The sequence below is a fragment of the Alligator mississippiensis genome, chromosome 1, assembly GCF_030867095.1.
Source record: "Alligator mississippiensis isolate rAllMis1 chromosome 1, rAllMis1, whole genome shotgun sequence".
NCBI lineage: Eukaryota > Metazoa > Chordata > Crocodylia > Alligatoridae > Alligator > Alligator mississippiensis.
The window spans coordinates 186,399,812-186,417,028 of NC_081824.1; the positions used below are offsets into that span (position 1 = coordinate 186,399,812).

A 17,217-nucleotide genomic window follows, 5' to 3' on the forward strand; every position below is an offset into this window, starting at 1 on the left:
TTACCCCCAACAGTATTAGATAGATTTTTACATCTCTATGAGCAATGATGTCCTAACAGATGAATGCAGAAGCCCCTTTAGATTTTCCTACAGTTACATCTCTTTGGCACCATTCCCTTATTCATAAGCCATAGTTACTTGGGGCCCAATTCTGTGTCATTAACAGCAATGGGAATGGAGTTGCTCAGCACTTTAGAAGCTCAGTATTTAACAAGACAGCAATCTCTGAACTCACAGTCAGGCCCATTACTTCTCTCTTTGACTAGCTTGCCTGGATAATTGACGATTTCGTTATTGCCTGTGTAATATCTGGTGCTTCCTCTAGCTGGAAACTGTAACCTGCAAGAAATATATACATAATATAAACATTCATACATTAGTGAGAGGCCCATTCCTGAAGGTTTTACCTAGGGAAAATGCTATGGAAGCCAATATAAGTTCAGTCTTGTTGATATGAATCTGAAGTTGGTTCACTTGAATTTTCTCTCAGGGAGCAGGTTGGATTTTTGGGGCAAAGCTAATGAAGTACTACTATCTGTCTAGCCTCAGAAACTGCAGCACTCACTTCACATGAATGTTTTGCAGGGAAGTACCGATTAGGCCTGCTTTTATCCCTTTATTTAGTAATGTAGAATCAGACAATTATATTTCATCGCTTTTCCAGCTTGAACCCTGAAAGACCACTTAGATCAGTGTAACTGAGTTCAACCAAATCCTTGGTCTACAAAGTGGGCAGAGCTAGTTGCATATAAAGGCGAGTTTTACATGTCTTCATAAGAGAGAAGAGTTGGACATGCATCTGAATTTGCAGGTACATGAATTAAGGTGAGCAAGGGTAAGTGTGATGTTTACATCTCATAGAGCTGAATCTATTGATTGAGATTGAATAATTGAATAGAGCTAATTGCCTGATCAATAGAAATGAGGCTGGTAGTGGGACAGGAACTTAAGCAATAATGGAAAGCTCTAGCCGCAGAAGATCACATTAGGATTATATTGTCTCATTTAATCATCTTTGCTAATACCGTTAGAAAAAATGTGAATGATTTCATTGCATTAACCACAACAAATATAGACAAGACCCACCATATTTAACAAAGTGTTGTAATACACTCTAGTAAAAAAGGGTTAAAGTGTTCAAATTAAATGTTAGTGTAAAATCATTTCAGTGTTTTCAGGATAGATACTGTGTATTGCTGCAAAAAAGTACTTGCTACATTTTTGAATGAGGTATTATATACCCATCGGCTTTAGTAGTGCTTAGTAAATGCTTATGAGAGCAAGAAACAGCATCTCAATATGCTGTATTTTTTGTGGACTTCCTTTAAAATCACCTGAGTTCTGATACTGTGACTTGGGCAGCAGGCTGTAGTACAATTACAAGTGTATCACATTTTCTTTCGCACTGTTAGAACAACATCATATTTACCCATTTTTCACCTGCATATTATAACAACCCTTTAAAAACTAATCTCTGATGGGGGGGGGACAGGGACGGAGGAAGGGGAGTCAGGGAAGGGAAGCACAAGATGATGGTTCATATGTCAGGTGCTTTATGTGTGCATCCACTTGTATCTCCTAAATACTCACTTGGCTGGCAATCTAGAGGACATCATCATTTTAAGTTTTAGATGTAAAGGCTCACTCAGTCATGTGGAGTTGTGTGCAAGAGTTGCATCAAAATCAAAGCAAGGGCTCAAATTAATATGGACTAGTTTGAGATGATCTTCAGATTTTGTTACATTTTGTCCATTTGATAGTTAGGGTTTTAGTAAGAAAAGGAAGAAATAACCTGCTTTTTTCACTCTCGGAAACCCCGCCCCCCTCCTGTTTTAGTCACTAAAAGTTCTGTCTAAACAAAGGGTTTGAAAAGTTGATCTACTATAACTGTTATTGATAGGTGTTGCAGGTACTTCTGGGAAGATTTGGTTACTAGTGAACAGATAAACTGGATAACTTTTTTGCTTTTAGTTAGGTTTGTGTTCACATGTAGAGGGCTAGATGCCACTTGCGTCCATTTCAGAGATGCTGGTTTTAGATGGCAAAAGCCCCGAGTTGCCTGCACAGTAAGGTCATTCTGAAGGGCACCACCTTCTGGAAGTTGAAAGATATTTCAGAAGGGTGGATTATCTATATTCCACCACTGATTTAGTTTATCCCAATTTTTTATGTCCCAATTCAGTTGAAGATCAGAGTTAAGATGGAAAATCTCACCTTGCTCCTGAGAGGACTAATTGCATTTTGTATGGAGGTGGTATTCCAGGTTAATAACAGTAATCGATAATAAAAAGTCCTTACTATGTCATGTAGTTTCTAACTTTTCAGTAGATGCTTTTCTCTTGTCAGTGTTTCCTGCAGTTAAGCAGTGAAGGCTTGATAGTGTTATACGCACCTCTAAAAAGCACAACCTCTTTTTAAAATATTGTTCAAGAAACATGCGCAGGATGTCAGACAACATAAAGACAGCATGCAGAGATAACCCTGATGAAAGTGATGGTTCCAGTCATCTAGTGTATGGATAAAAGATTTCTGAGGGTATGTTACTTGGCAGTTCAACATGATCTGGCTGTTTGTTAATCAAAGAATGTGGGAAGAACAAAGGAGAGACAAGTGCGTTGTATAGTTATATGAGGTGCAGTAGGACAATTAATGCAGTGGGAGGGTTGGATAATAGTGGTGGAAAATGAGAGTGGTAGGAGGGTAAAATTTGTTTCACTTTGTTCCATGTGACTGGGGTTTGTTGGGAAGGGGGATAACATTTTTGTATGCAGTCAGAGAGCGTGTTCTGTAAATCTCTTCAGTTGCCCGTTCCCTGAGTGTCGCAATAGATTAAGTCGCTGTGTGATGATATGACACCGCCATCACTCGTCTTCCTGGGATATTGCTGGAGGCAACAACAAACCTGTGTCTTTGGCACATGTGAAGGAATTTAGCGCTTGAGGGGTTAAATAACACAGGCTCCCCTGTGGATCAGCTTATGCTTGGACAGTAATAATAGCAATAACATTAATAATAAAAATGCCAGAGCAAAGGGAGCGGAGGGGGAGTTAGGGGGAGAAAGAGAAGGAAGAGTGATGGAAGATGGGCTGGGATAGTCAGGGGAAAAAAGGGCAAGCTGCAGATAATGTGTTTTGTACGGCAGGTGCATCGGCTACAAGTCAGATTTCATAGGGGCCCCTGAAACACACACATGCACAAACACACATTACAAAAGCTATGGAGATAGTTAGTGGTGGTGGTGGTGGGGTGGGGTGTGTGTGTGTGTGTGTGTGTGTGTGTGTGTGTGTGTGCGCACACATGCTGTCGCTTCAAGCCATGATATCCTAGGGCAGTGTAACAAGCAATTCATGTCAGCTCACGGTAAAGATTATTGGTGTTTTCACTGGGGAAATATTTGCACTCCATCTTCTTCTTTTCTATTTTTAGTGCTTTGAGCTTCTAGTCTAGTAGGAAGACAAAAAAAAAAAATAAGAACCAAAAAAAAAAAAAAAAGACCCATTAGATCTTGTCCTTCAATTAGTCAGCCCCAAACCCCTTATGTCACTTAGGAATGGCTGCTGGTGCCAGGTTTTTTGTCTCTGTCTCCTTGTTTTGTAGGATACTATGTTTCATTTGGGATGGGAAGGAAAGAAGGAGAATTCATCATTTTTTGTTTTCATGAAAAACAGTAATATTTGAGTAAGAAACATTTTCTTCAAACTTGAGGCCTCTGAAGAACAAAAAAGGTATTCAAAAGAGGAATAATGTGGACTCTTTATTCTTAGGCACAAATGCCATCACAATAAGGAAGAGCAATTCATTGCACTTGAAAAAAAAGAAATATGAATTTGTCCTCTTTCAGATTTATTGTTTATCATAATCATCTTTCTGGTGAAACGGGCTAATTTACTCTTTCTATAGGAATATTTTAAAGGTGATTATCATAATATCACAGCTGCTGAAAAGGTCTAAAATAGGACATTGACCTTGAGTGCATTCCTGTGTTTAGCATGTAGCACTTAACATTCAAGAAACAATATAACTGCAACTCATTTATTAATGTATAATCTCAAAATGTTAACTCTTGCTCTGTAAATACATGCCATAAGGATTGTTGAAAGCTTGCAGTATCCTATGAAGTATGCGTGATATTTTATCAGTGTAAATATGTATAAGATTTTTAAGATTTCTGCTGGGAATACTCCGTAACTAAAGTAAGTTTTCCCTTTGGTACTGCACTAGTTTATGATTTAATTTTTACTGACATTCCACCAGTCATATTATTAGCTTCACAAAATGAAAGTGAAATAATCCTGTATTAATTAAACAGAGCAACTGAATTCCCTCAGTCATCTTATCCTTGGATGTCTGAGACCGTAATGCACTTCTGCTTCCCTAAAGAAACTTACACTCGGAAAAAAGCTTGGTGTAATAGAGAAATATCAATATTGAAGTGAATGCCCAAATTTTCTCTTGTGAGAAATATATATATATATATATATATATATTTGGTGGGTGACAGGCAGCACATATTTTTCTTTCTGTTATAGGGTTTGGAAAAGGTGTTTTGTTCAGGATGAAAAAATTCACTTACAGCAATGTGAAAGGTTCTATTCTATAGCATTTATTTAATATCAGTGACCATGTCCTTGAAAATAAAGGGAAAAGAAAATACGGAGTGTTTTGTTAAGATCAGATTAATAGAATGTACTTTCATAATATGGTAAGGCAACTGTGATTTCTTACAATGTACAAAATTTTCTGAGTTTAAAAAACAAAATTGAAGAAAACAGTCCAGTTTTGTTGTGTGAGAGAACAATTCCTGCTCTGTGGTTAAGTTCTAAAGCACATTTTGAGATAATACTATGTATATTTTTCTAAAACCAAAAAAAAGCAATTAATGCTAAGTAGAGACTGTAGTAGCAGATGTTTCTAAAGCAATAACCAGCTGCAATTTGCCCAACTGTATAAAACAGGTGAACAAAGTTTGTAACTTTTTTACTGATAGCTTAAAAAAAACAACCCAGTATCTAGAGATGTGTTGTGTTTCCTTACTTGAAGAGCACACAAGGCAAACTCAAGCCAAATCCAATGGGGCAACAGGATAGCAACCAGAATAGTTTTACTGCTGATCATTCAGCAGCATGCCATCTATTATGTTCTTATTTAGGACAATTCTGTCACTTGATTACTTTGTGGAGTGGTGGAAAGGAAATCATAAGAAAATATTAAATTGATCTTTTCATAGCTCATTTACAATAAGAGGTGTCATTTCAACATTTCTTTCAAATTTTATTAAAAACATGGCTGTCCTCTGCTAGATTTTGCTGAAGGACAGCTCTGTGTGGGGAAAGCTTCTTTCTTAAATAGGGTAGGATTCACAATTGGTATTTGTTTTAATGTAAATAATTTCTCAGCAGGTGCTTGGGAGTTGTCATGTTTTTTGCCCCCTTTCCAAGTGTCTCTTGCTCATTGCTCTTTTAGATAAACATGTACTTGGCACGACTTACTGTGCTGCGTCTGTAAAGTGCCACTGAATCTTACTTCTTCGGTTGCCTTGAGGTAGCTGTGGTTTAGGAATGTGGCTGTTTGGATGCCTTGAACTGTCTGTAGTATTTAAGTGTGAGGGTGCTTGAAGATGTACTGTTCTATACACAGGGATAGTTATACGCACACAGAAATGGGGATGTGTAATGCTTATCGACTGATGCAGACACTGGTGACAGAGGTTTTTTTTGATACCCCCCCTACCCCCCTTCCATTCCAGTACTGTTTTCTGTAGACTCGTTGTGGTAAGATTTTGCATTGTAGATTTTGATAAGTTAGTGCAGACATGTGTGAGTGTACTTATTATGTATCCCCTGCTGAAATTCTGTAAGCCAATGTCTGCCTTGACTGTGTTTTCCCCTAGTACTTATTATTTATTTCTAGCATGGCACATGCAAGCTTACTGAGAAACTCAGCTACAGCTTGTCCCAGTTCTTTGACGCAGTAATCTTTCTTCTTTCTTTCTTACTTTTTTTTTGTTAACTGATCACTAACTGGGAAACCCAACTTCAAGCATGTAGTTGGAATTCCAGACCCTCCTCTGGTGGAGGTGACACTTGAGTCCCAGGGGATGAAGCCAACTGCTTTGTTTATCAACACGTACAGTATAGTACTGTGTGTTTCTGGTCATCCAAGGAGCAGAACTGGCAGTGAAGACAGCCGCTTGCGTGGATGAAAGATGGTTGGTGGAAAGGTAGTGATGGTTAATAGGGTGAGAGAAAGATTGGATGGGGAGAAGAGAAAAGGAGTAGTGGAAACTGTGTGGACTTGAAAAAGATAGTATACTGGAAGACAGAGCGTAAGAGAAGGCAATAGACATCACATTTTCAGCATCTGAATACAAATACACTATCTGAAAGATAATGAACAAAAGTAAACGTAAGGTAAAGTGTGGTGTGATAAGATTTGAGAGGGTTTAATAATATCTTAAATAATATCTTAAATTCTATTAAAATTATACTTGAAATGACTTTTGTCAAGTGACTTGTATACAGAAATTCATCATGGATTAGCTTTCACAGTAAAATAGTCACATAGTAAGGGGGTTTGAAGGAATTTCAAACCCATATGCCACTATAGTGACAAATAGCTACTTTAGAATAAGTGGATATGTATATTTAAAGATATATAATTAAACAATATACATGTACACATTTGCATGGAGATTTTTTGTTTTATTTATGAAATATGCATGAATGGACAGGGTAGCGGGATCAGTACTTTGGGTTTACATAGGAATAAAGGATCTCTATAACAAAATAAACATATTTTTCAAGTGCTGCTTTGATTAAAAAAACCTACAGCATTTCTTTTATCAAAATGTTTTTCTAAGAGACCATTCTAATACTGTAATATGATTAAATGCCTCTCATTTTAAAATACGATAAAAATGTTTTCTTTCTGTGCGTTAGTTCTACAGAATGCTGAGCTTTTATTCTACATCTCAAAGCTCTTTTAATTCACTGCTCACAACTGAATTTACATCTTAATTACAGAGTTCACATTTAACAATATAGACAGCCTAATGCTACTGGTAATTAAGCTTTTACTACCTGCTTTTATACAGTAGTCGGGGACGTAGTTTTGCTGTGTGAGTTCTGATCTGTAAACTTGCATGTATTTATATCACACAAATAAGAAGCAGGCCCATTTTTCACATCTGGTTAAATTCTGTACACATTCTGTCATAAACAGGTACAAACAAGTCCATTATGCATATATATTTCACACACACACACACACACACACACACACACACACACACCCACCCCAGTTCTGCGGAGGTTTCTTTGCCAGAACCTGCAAAATGGATTGGGAGAAGGCATTGGTGTTCCCATTTGTGAATGGTATTAATGCATTCTGAGGGTGTGCACTGATTGGTTTTGATCTAAAAGATTATACCATTTGCATCATCTAGGGCTCCAGTCACAAAAGACTTTGTGAGCACTAAAACTGAATTTTTTTTTTAAATGTTGGTTTTCCTCTGTTATCTTCTCTTTCACAATAGCCAGTATTTATATACATTGCAGGTTGACAGGACAAAATATTTTTTTTAAACTAGAAAATAAATATGAGCTTTTATTTCTAATGTTAAACTAGCAAATTATAGCTTTTGAGAGAAATGTATTGAAGTGACATTTTCAGCTAAGGTGTGTATTTTCAGTGTAAAAAGTGACTACTGCTTTACATATGATCATTTTCTTGAGACTGGTTTATTCAGTGACCCTTCTTTATGACAGAGGTGGACAATTATGAGTTACAGAGCTAGTATTTGGGGAAATTGGATCTAAAGATGATTATGTAGGCATGCACATGAGTAATGTTTACTTCCAGTTCAGTAACATTTATTTTTAAAAGAATTTAAAAAAATTGTAGAGGTGTCTGTTTGATCCAAAATTTAACCTGCCACAGTACAGTCCTTATCTTGTTAAAATGAACATGCAGAGTTTAGTCCACTATAATCCCACCACAGTTACAGAATAAATTGATCTGTTCTGGAGTTTTTCCTTCTGTTTATGAACAAATTCTGAATGTCCGAATTTGGTGAGACGGTGCTAAATATACCCCTGATAACTTGTACCCAGTCTGTATATTCACCTATATGTTCACGCATACACACTCATAATCCCATGTGCAACCATCTTGTTAAAAGACATGCATTTTAAAGTGCTAATTTTAGTGTCCAGTATGTACAGATAACTGAGAATTTCAGTTCTAAATATGAATTAATAACACAACCCTGCAGCTGAAAGTTCAGTTACCCAGAATCTTTAAAACACTAGGTTTGATTTTAAGTGCTCGGTATAAACCAGGATGATCAGAAGGTAGACAAACAAACAAAAAAAGTATTAATGCACGAAAAATCAAAGCCCTTAAAAACAAACCCCAACTCAACTCCCCTGCCCCTCCACTCCCCCCACCCTCCAAAAAAATGTAATGAAACAGATAATGGGAGCACAAACTTCATTCTCTACCTTATGATGAATTCTTCCCAACATTTACTGAGAGTCTGCATGTATTTCTTCCTGGCAAGGTACCTGGCAAACTCTGTTTTTAAGTCTAGAAAACATCTTGTGTCTAGAGAGTTAAGTGAATTAGCTTTTCTTTGTAGCCCTTTCGAAAATGTTGGAAGCATTTACATTTCTTTTTATTATCTCTCCACTCTGTTTTCAGTCTCTTTCAGTTTCTCCACCCCTCTCTACCTGCCTGGCTCTTCTCAATCTGTGCAGCCTGTGTTCTCCTCCCAGCGGATTGGCTAATGTCCTACCAATCCAGTGCCTGTCTGGGCCAGTGGGACTGCATATGTAAAGCCCTACTTCATATTAATAAGCTCCAATCGGGGCTTTAAGTCCTTGATTAGGAGAGTGTGAGAGCTTTTGGTCCCAACTGGCTGTGCCTATAGGCTTGTCACCAGGAGAACATTTGTGTTAATTGCACTGTGCTCTGTCAAGGAAACTTTGATTTATAGTGGGGTGCACAAATAATGGTTGCCGAGCGCACATGGATTCGGTAGAACTTTGCCTTCCTGAATCTTTTTCCCTGCACTACGAAGAAGAGTAGGTACCTTTCTCCCCCCCCCCACCCTTCCCCCCCCTTTTTTTTTAATGAGAAAATCTGTAAACACTGACTCAGGTAATGCTCTGTGGTTTCTGTGTGCATGAGTGGTCGTTTGTGTCTGTCTTGTCTTTTTTGTGTGCTGAGGGTGATCTGCTAATTCAGTAAGTGGAGAATTGTTCTCTGACTACAATGTTACCTTTGAGTCAAAGCCCTGTGACTGTCAGTAAAACAGCTGTGTGACAGTCACTTCTTATTCAGGTACTAATAATAGGCACTTGGCAGAAATGCTTAGTGAATTGTTAAAATGTGTCTTTTAGTAGGACACGTTTTTCCCAGGCAAAAAAAAAGGGGGGGGGAGGGGGACGCTTAAAAGAATATAGGCTAGAAATGATTTATACCAGTACCTCTCATGTATTTGCAGTTTGACAGATATTTTGGTCTCCCTGTCATTTCTGACTGTGCAGTTAGTCAGGAAAATAGCATGACTGCTTAATTCCTCTCTTAAGGAATAATACTGAAAACTAGCCTTCTGCAGTTTGAGTCTGAGATACTGTTCAGCCAGCACTGTGCTGACGGATAAATCCATTTAGAAACAAGGGAAATTTGCACTTTCTAATAAGAGACAAATACTGAGGATGAAAAGGGCCGAACTGATTTGAATGTTTTTACTTTAATAGAGAACTGGCTGAATGCAGCATGCTGAGCAATTAGCCTGTTTTGTTTGGTTGTTTCCCCACAAAAGACAGTAAAGTACTTTTTAATGTACAGCATATATAGTTGTTTCATCTGTACCTATTAACTACCTACTTTAATATATGTGCACCTATATGGGCTTAGACTTTCTGAGATCTAAACTAGAAACCCTCCCCCCCCCCCAAAAAAAAAAAAAAAAAATCAAGCATTCAGTCTTGATGCATGGCTCATAAACTTGATTTCAGCCTACAATCAGGCTTAAATATTAGTATATCATGGGAGTTGTCACTGATTCATCTTTCTTTATGTCGAGCCAGTTACATAGATGCGCAATGACTGTAATACTGAAGAAAAAGCAAAAGCTGATAGTAAAACGTAGCCCTAGATGTAGTATGTAGGAAGGCTGTATTGAGAGGTGACAGACAGTGTATTAGAGGTGGATGCCCACTAGCTGTCCGTAGTGTCTGCATATTACATTGCTATTTGTAATTAAGCCAGAGATGAAAAGTGACTTGCAGTGATGGTGTGTTGGGGAAATAAAGAGAACAGCAGCAGATAGACTTGCCAAAGGAAAAACACTTTGAGAATGGGAAGAGGGGGAGGATCCACTGTAAAATTTCTGGAGTAAATAAATGAAAATAAACAAAGGTAGGATGCCCACTAACAGATCAGGGCTCAGTGAACTACTGTATAGCATTAAATGTCTCCACATATGTATGAATACAATTGCCACAACTTGCATTTAATATTTGAAGTTTTCTTTAAAAAATAGAGATTTTAATTTTTTTTTTAGATACTTTTAAGGAGCTTTCTTGCATTTATGTTCTTACAGCTAATTTGAATGATTAGTTTGGATAAGCCTCTTAAAGTAGATGCATTTAAATGAAATAGAGGCACATGTCTTTTTGGCTCTAGTGTAAGATTCAAACCAATTCTTTTTTCCCCTTTGGCTCAGTTAAAAGTCTTCTTAATACCAATTTATTGTCCGGAAGTGGGAACTAATAGGTAGATGGTTGAGTGGATAGATAGCAACACCTAATGCTCAGAAACGCATCTGTCTCAGTTAATAAACCACAGTTTTGCATGCTATTAATATTCATATTAATTGCATATTGAGTGTATGCTATCATCTGCTTATGCACATAGAAACATAAAGGCAGTTTTGCAGATGAAGTAAACATAGTAGCTAATTTCAGTAGTTCTCACTTTATAGAGGACGATCATGCTAAAAATTGACTGAACATTTTGGGAGTGCACAGTCATCTGTCTGATCATCATTAGGTATGCTTTGATTTTGAGGCAGAGCATGTTCAAGAATGCAATAACTTAAAGCCAGCTGCAACTGGGCTTTTGCTTTTTCAGCAATAACAATAACACTCATAATTAATAATAGTTAATAACATAACAGATGCAATAAATATATCTGGTCATTTTGACATATGTGTCAGTTTAATCATTCTAAATGAATCAGTGTGTTCATAACATGAAATCGCCTTCAACTTCAGATTAAAATGTAACGTTGACTAAAGGATTATAGAGGAGACTTAATTTTACTGACTGTTTTAACAGTTGTCACAGCTGTTGGAAGAAGGAAAGGCAATTGAAATACTCCAAAAAAGGGGAGGAGGGGGAGGAACTAGTTTAGTAAATTTAAACATGATCTCTGAATGCCAAACATAGAAAACTGAATAGATTTGTGACTACAGATAGCTTCTCTGCACTATGTACATTTGCCCTTTGTGGCTCACTCTGTTCCATGAATTTCAGCCCCCGACCCCTGACCTACTTCCTCCACTCAAAAAAAAAAAAAGAAAGAAAGGAAAAAAAAGAAAAAGAAATTTAAACATAAAGAACCCAATATGCGTGGATTTTTATTTTGCAGGACAAGAGATAAAATACAGATATTATAAGAAATAAAGCTTGACTAGCACTGTTGTAATTTTAGATAGAGAAAGTGGGTCTAAACAGAAATCACACAGAGCAGCAAAGGCACTTTAGCATGATGATAACCAGTGCACGTTTTAAATAATATTTTTCTAGATGTGATCATGTTTCAGTACAGGAATGGCCCATCTTTTGTATAATATTTATATATCTATATTTTTATCTGTACCTAGAGAGAGAGCGAGCACGCGTGTAAAATAGGAGAGTTTCATTCTTCTCCTTTAAAAATGTTATGATAAAACTGCTTATTCCCAAAGACTATGATCTGGAAATACCTGCAATTTGTAAGTAGAGGAAAGGGGCGGACTGGCGAGTATTTCTTTGTAAATAAGTGGGAAGTGACAATTGATTCTACTCTACAGTTTCTTAGAAGTGGAGACTTTTAACCTCATGTGCCAGAAGTATTAGGTCTCACATTAACTCTTTAAAAAAATAAAGAAAACAGCATTCAGGTTCAAAACGATAAGGCCTCAATACCCATATCAAGTACCTAGTGTGGAACCCAGCGCTCTGATGTGGAGTGAACCTAAAAGTGTGTCTGAATGACTGGATCCCTTTTATGTTATCTCCTTGGACAGTAAGTGGGGCTTATTCCACGCTTCTCTCTATTTTAGATTTTAGGTTTTGTTTGGGGGTTTTTTTTTCCATAGACTTTGTTGGCAAGTTTTAAAATGCTAAGTGTAAAGGGCTTGTGCTGAAATGGCTGCCTGACAGCTTTTCATTTACTGGGGCTGGCCCTTCTTATAGTGATGGTTGCTCATTTTAATGTGTTTATGGTTGTGCTCTTTTATTTACTGAGCCTGGTGCGTTGCAGTGGTAATTAACCCGTGTTATTAGCAAAGCCCTTGTGGATATCCATTAATTCTCTTGAATAGCTGATCATTTTTTCTACTGTTTTTTTCTTTCCCCTTTCCAAGACATACTATCTCTTTTTGTAGCGTTCTAATTTTCTTTCCTTAAAACCCAGGCATATATGTAGAAAGGCACTGTACTCAGTATTCTGCAGTAAAGGATAACTGCGCTCTTACACAACTATTTTCAGAGATGCTGAAGAGAATGGAAGCAATATTGAGCTCTAATAACAAATCATGTCTTTTTCAAAACACATACTAAAATAAGAAAGGAATAGTCAATCTTTACTTTTTTAGAGCTGTACAAGACTGTTACGACAGTTTAGGTGTTGCTCTTATTTTAATCAGATTTTAACTTAGTTAATAGCACTTTGGGCATTTAAAAAATATTGAGCCAGCACAAAAATACTTGTGCTTGCACTGCTGAGAAAAGATAAGGACTACCTCATTAGCCAAGCCCTACTTTTCTAATTAATTTCAAATACATGGTGCTATTCATCAAATAAAGAAGGTAACTGGTCCATGATTATATTTAACAATACTTGAATCATACTTTGCTTAGAGTAGCTGGCAAGTATAGTAAGCCCATATTCTTTAAAGCTACACCAGCCTCTATTCTATAGCACATCTCATACGTTATGCAGTTAAGATATGATATTGGCTCCTAATTCTTTTTGAGCAGTACATTTTACAGAATGTTTCTAATGAAATCATCTTTGCCATCTGTGAGATTGTTTTCACCCATGTTGCAAGTATAAGAATGAATGAATGTCACACTTAGAACCCTCAAACAAGTGGCCAATTATTATTAATGTTTGCTAGCATTATAGTGGTCATTAAAATGCACAGGATAGATATAGTAAATTCTTAAGTCACTCTTGTTCAGCATCCCCTCTGAAGTTTAAAGTAGGCTCTATCATGAGACATATTTTGCTCTGAATTCTGTTCACGGCAGGTTCATGGGGGGAAGAAACAATAAAATGTTGATCTGTTACAAGTGCATATGAGCCTCATGCTAGCAAGCTCTCTGGAGGAAATCTGTGATTATGCTGGGCCAGTTTGTTCAGTTTTTATCTCTTTTACATCCACTGGCCTTGTATTAAATTGTCATTGTCCTAAAGCACATGAGAGAGAAATGAATTGCACTTCTCAACATGCTCTGACAGTGAAATATTTAGCCTCTCTGTCTCCAATCATACTCATGTGTATGTTTGATAGTGCAGTGATGACACCAACAATCTCTGTAGCTTGACATTCCACTTATTACATGTTCTTTTATATTTTGTACATCTTTTCATTTTAACTTGATTGTTGTAATCATACACTTGTGCACATATATGTATATACATACATACTTTATTTGTATATATAATAATATGCATTATATTTAGGCAGGTGTGTGATTAAACCAATATATATAGTTTATATGTATGATTTGTTTATGTCTGCAGAAAAGATGATAGATGTATATACGTGTGTGTGCATGTTTTATACATGTACAGTATACTGTATGTAGTGTATAGAGATAAGACCATACATAAGTGATCAACTTCTCCATATACAGTTACTTTCTAAGAATATTTTACTTTATCTGTAGGTTTTTCTTGCCATTGAAAAGAAACTTACTAGAATAGCGATTTAGGTAACTTGATTCTGATTTTATTTTGTGTCATATGTTTCATTTCTTCCAACACATTTAGTTTTTATATTAATATTTTTATCTATAATACATGCCACCTAATTACATTGTACTTTGAACAGTTTAATAAGCTACATGAATAATAGTATTTAATTACACTCTTGTAACTTTTGCCCCTCTTTAGAAAATCACATTCTGATCATGTATGTCCTCTGACACATGGTCAGGCTTATATTCAAAGTGTGTGTGTGTGTGTGTGTGTGTGTGTGTGTGTGTGTGTGTGTGTGTGTGTGTATTTAGAGAAAAAAACAAAAACTTACCTGTCCTTAATATAATTATTTAGCCTTGAGGAAAAAAAATAAAATACACATTAAAATTTTAATTTCCTTTAGTCCCCTCTCTCCTAAAATATCATCCTTTGTTTAATGTTCTAAATCATGCTTGGCACAGGTAAATACATGCTGAAATGTTAACATTTAAATTTTGTTTTAAAACTGAATTGTGCATCGCCCTTAATTTCTTACAGGGATTTTATCTTTCCGTTTCTTCAGTACTTTTCAGAGAACTTCAGACAATAGATATTATGCTATGTGTTTTTTGACATGCATGCTCTGAAAAGCATCTCTTATTTTTGCCATATTTCAAAACATTGAAATCTCTTTTCCTTGTTTATGTAATATGTGGAATGGCACTAAGTTATTTCTTCCTTTCAAACAATGCAGTGCTTCTTTCCTCCCCATTGCTCTATAGAGCAGGCTAATGTTAATGAAATTCTTGCCTTTCCAAATAAGTTCCCTTAATTACCTCTCTATACTATATTATGAAGCAGATCTTTATCATCTGGTCCAGCCTCTCCTTACATTTCTTTTAGAGGGAAGTGACATTTTCTTAAACCTTCTTTGCTTAAATTTTCCTGGATTGTTGCTGCGTAAAACTCCATGAATTGTAAAGATCCTTTACTAATAGTAAAGATCCTTTACTAATGAGAGTTTAGAGTGGGTATGGTAGGCACCTTTTTACTGAATATATAACAAGCACACATGTTTTCTGATTGAGTTCGATTTCCAAGACAGGTGATAGGGTTTTGGTTTGGGATAAAGTTTAAATAGAATTTCTTTTAAATATATTTTACATGTATACTGGTTTTGATTTGCACCAAACCAATTCTCTCTGTCTCTGTCACACAGACACACATGCACGCGCGCACACACACACGCACACACACATGCATGCACACATGCACACCGAGTTAAAAATATATATTAAGCCTTCATTATGATGCACCCTTATAAGAAACCTTGTAACACAGGACATTATACATGCAATTGGAGAATAGTTCATCAATATACTGCAGAAGTTAGTATGTCAAGGGTTTATTAAACAGAGGTTCCTTTTCCCCAGTCTAATCAATCCATTTGTAATATTCTTGTGTCGACTGGTGACCGTGTATTTCTGTAGTTCCTATTGAAATATGATGATGTATGTGTGTGCATATGAGAACAGTCTAAATATATCTCTTTTATCATTAATGTATTCATTTTCCTGTGTAAAAATCTGAGCACAGATTTCTACATAGAGCAATATACACAGTTGGATAAAGGGCTGTGTTCTGACACCAAACTTTAAAATAGAATACATGCATACTCTCTAGATTATTACTTTGCAAGTCATCCCTTGTCTTACTTATTCCTCTGTGTCTTTTCATGTTGCTTTGAGTGAAACAAAATTGCACATCTCCTTTTCATCATTTTGATTGGAACTACATACCATATGTAATGTGTTTTGGCAGCACTTACCTAGCCAAAGAAAACAAATTAATATTAGCCATGCTGAGGGGCGTCAGAAGTATCACAGATGTGTCGATTTAGCTTTGCTCCATCACACACCCTTTTCTTAAACAACTGGTCAAGCTGTCGCAAGATGTAGTGTTAGGCTACAAAGAGATTCTAATAGGTGTGATCAGAGATTGATGGCTGTGGCTAGTTAGAATAAGAAGATGTTGCTGATTTTGTTGATGCTTGTTTGAACAGCCTTAAAAAAGTGTATTGGGAACCCTTGAGGAACTAGATAGCCTAAAATTAAAATCTCTCTGTTTAAAAACACTCAGATGTGCAGATACTGGCCAATATAATGCACAAGTCCATCTGAAATGTAGATGCTGACTTGCCCCTAACCACTAGTTAAATTCCTTCCCATATAAAGACGCAGGGATGGGTAGGGAGGGGAGGAGGAGGTGGCTTGTTTTAATCATTCCATCCTTTTCCGTGAGGTTTCATTTATTTTTCTCCTTTTGGTTTTGTTTACAGAAATATTCTTGGAGCAAACACCTACTTTCTTATCTCACATATGAAACTTTTTAAGCCTATGTAAAATGGGAAAACCTAACAAAAAACAATAGCTAGTAAAATGGTGAAATCATGCTCTCTTTTAACTTAGCATAGCCATTCAGTTTAGTCAGCCAGTTCTTTGTAATAATTCTCCACACATTGAAATGCAACAGAGAGAAAGGATTGATTGAACCTTGATTCTTTATTTGCTTTTTTCATTTTTTCCCCCAAGCAGATCTCTGCATGGTAATTCTTTCCTCAAGTTAGCTGCAGGGTTTAGTTTTTGTTTTTTTGGTGGAGAATGCTGATGTCCTTTTAAGTTAACGAGGCAGTTTTCTTCCTTAAATAGTCTGGGGTAAAGTCAGCTAACAAGTGTAATGGCTATAATAGTTTTCAGAGGAATTTATATTTTGGAAGACTGGTGTATATTGCTGAGTGAAATACTTCAGTCGTTTTTCTTACAGGAGAAAAGAGGAGCCAGTAAAAGTAGAGGCTAGTAATAAGTAAATGCTATCTTAAAGACAGTAAGATTCAGAAGCAATAAACAATTCTGAAACTAAGCAAATGGGAATTGATTTCCAAACCATTTTTAATGAATTCTTAAAAAAAGTACATAAATTTCCCATAGCAAAAGGGTTTATTTTTTTCACCATAGTAATTTAACGGCCCATGAATGCAG

The 17,217-nt window shown here is 36.4% G+C and overlaps 1 protein-coding gene across 12 annotated transcripts in view; it reads left to right on the forward strand.

Moving 5' to 3' along the window:
- Positions 1–17,217, forward strand: part of ESRRG (estrogen related receptor gamma) — a 518,556-nt gene that overhangs the window by 295,158 nt on the left and 206,181 nt on the right. Inside the window, exon 1 of one of the 12 annotated variants that reach the window (XM_059717754.1) lies at positions 8,903–9,083. The exons of 10 other annotated variants lie outside the window; for them this stretch is intronic. In XM_059717754.1, the coding sequence (XP_059573737.1) occupies positions 9,028–9,083 (56 nt within the window). In that variant the 5' untranslated portion in view covers positions 8,903–9,027. Of the gene's footprint in view, positions 1–8,902; positions 9,084–17,217 lie in introns of those variants that run through there. One more of the 12 variants, XM_006264116.4, reaches the window with a different exon arrangement.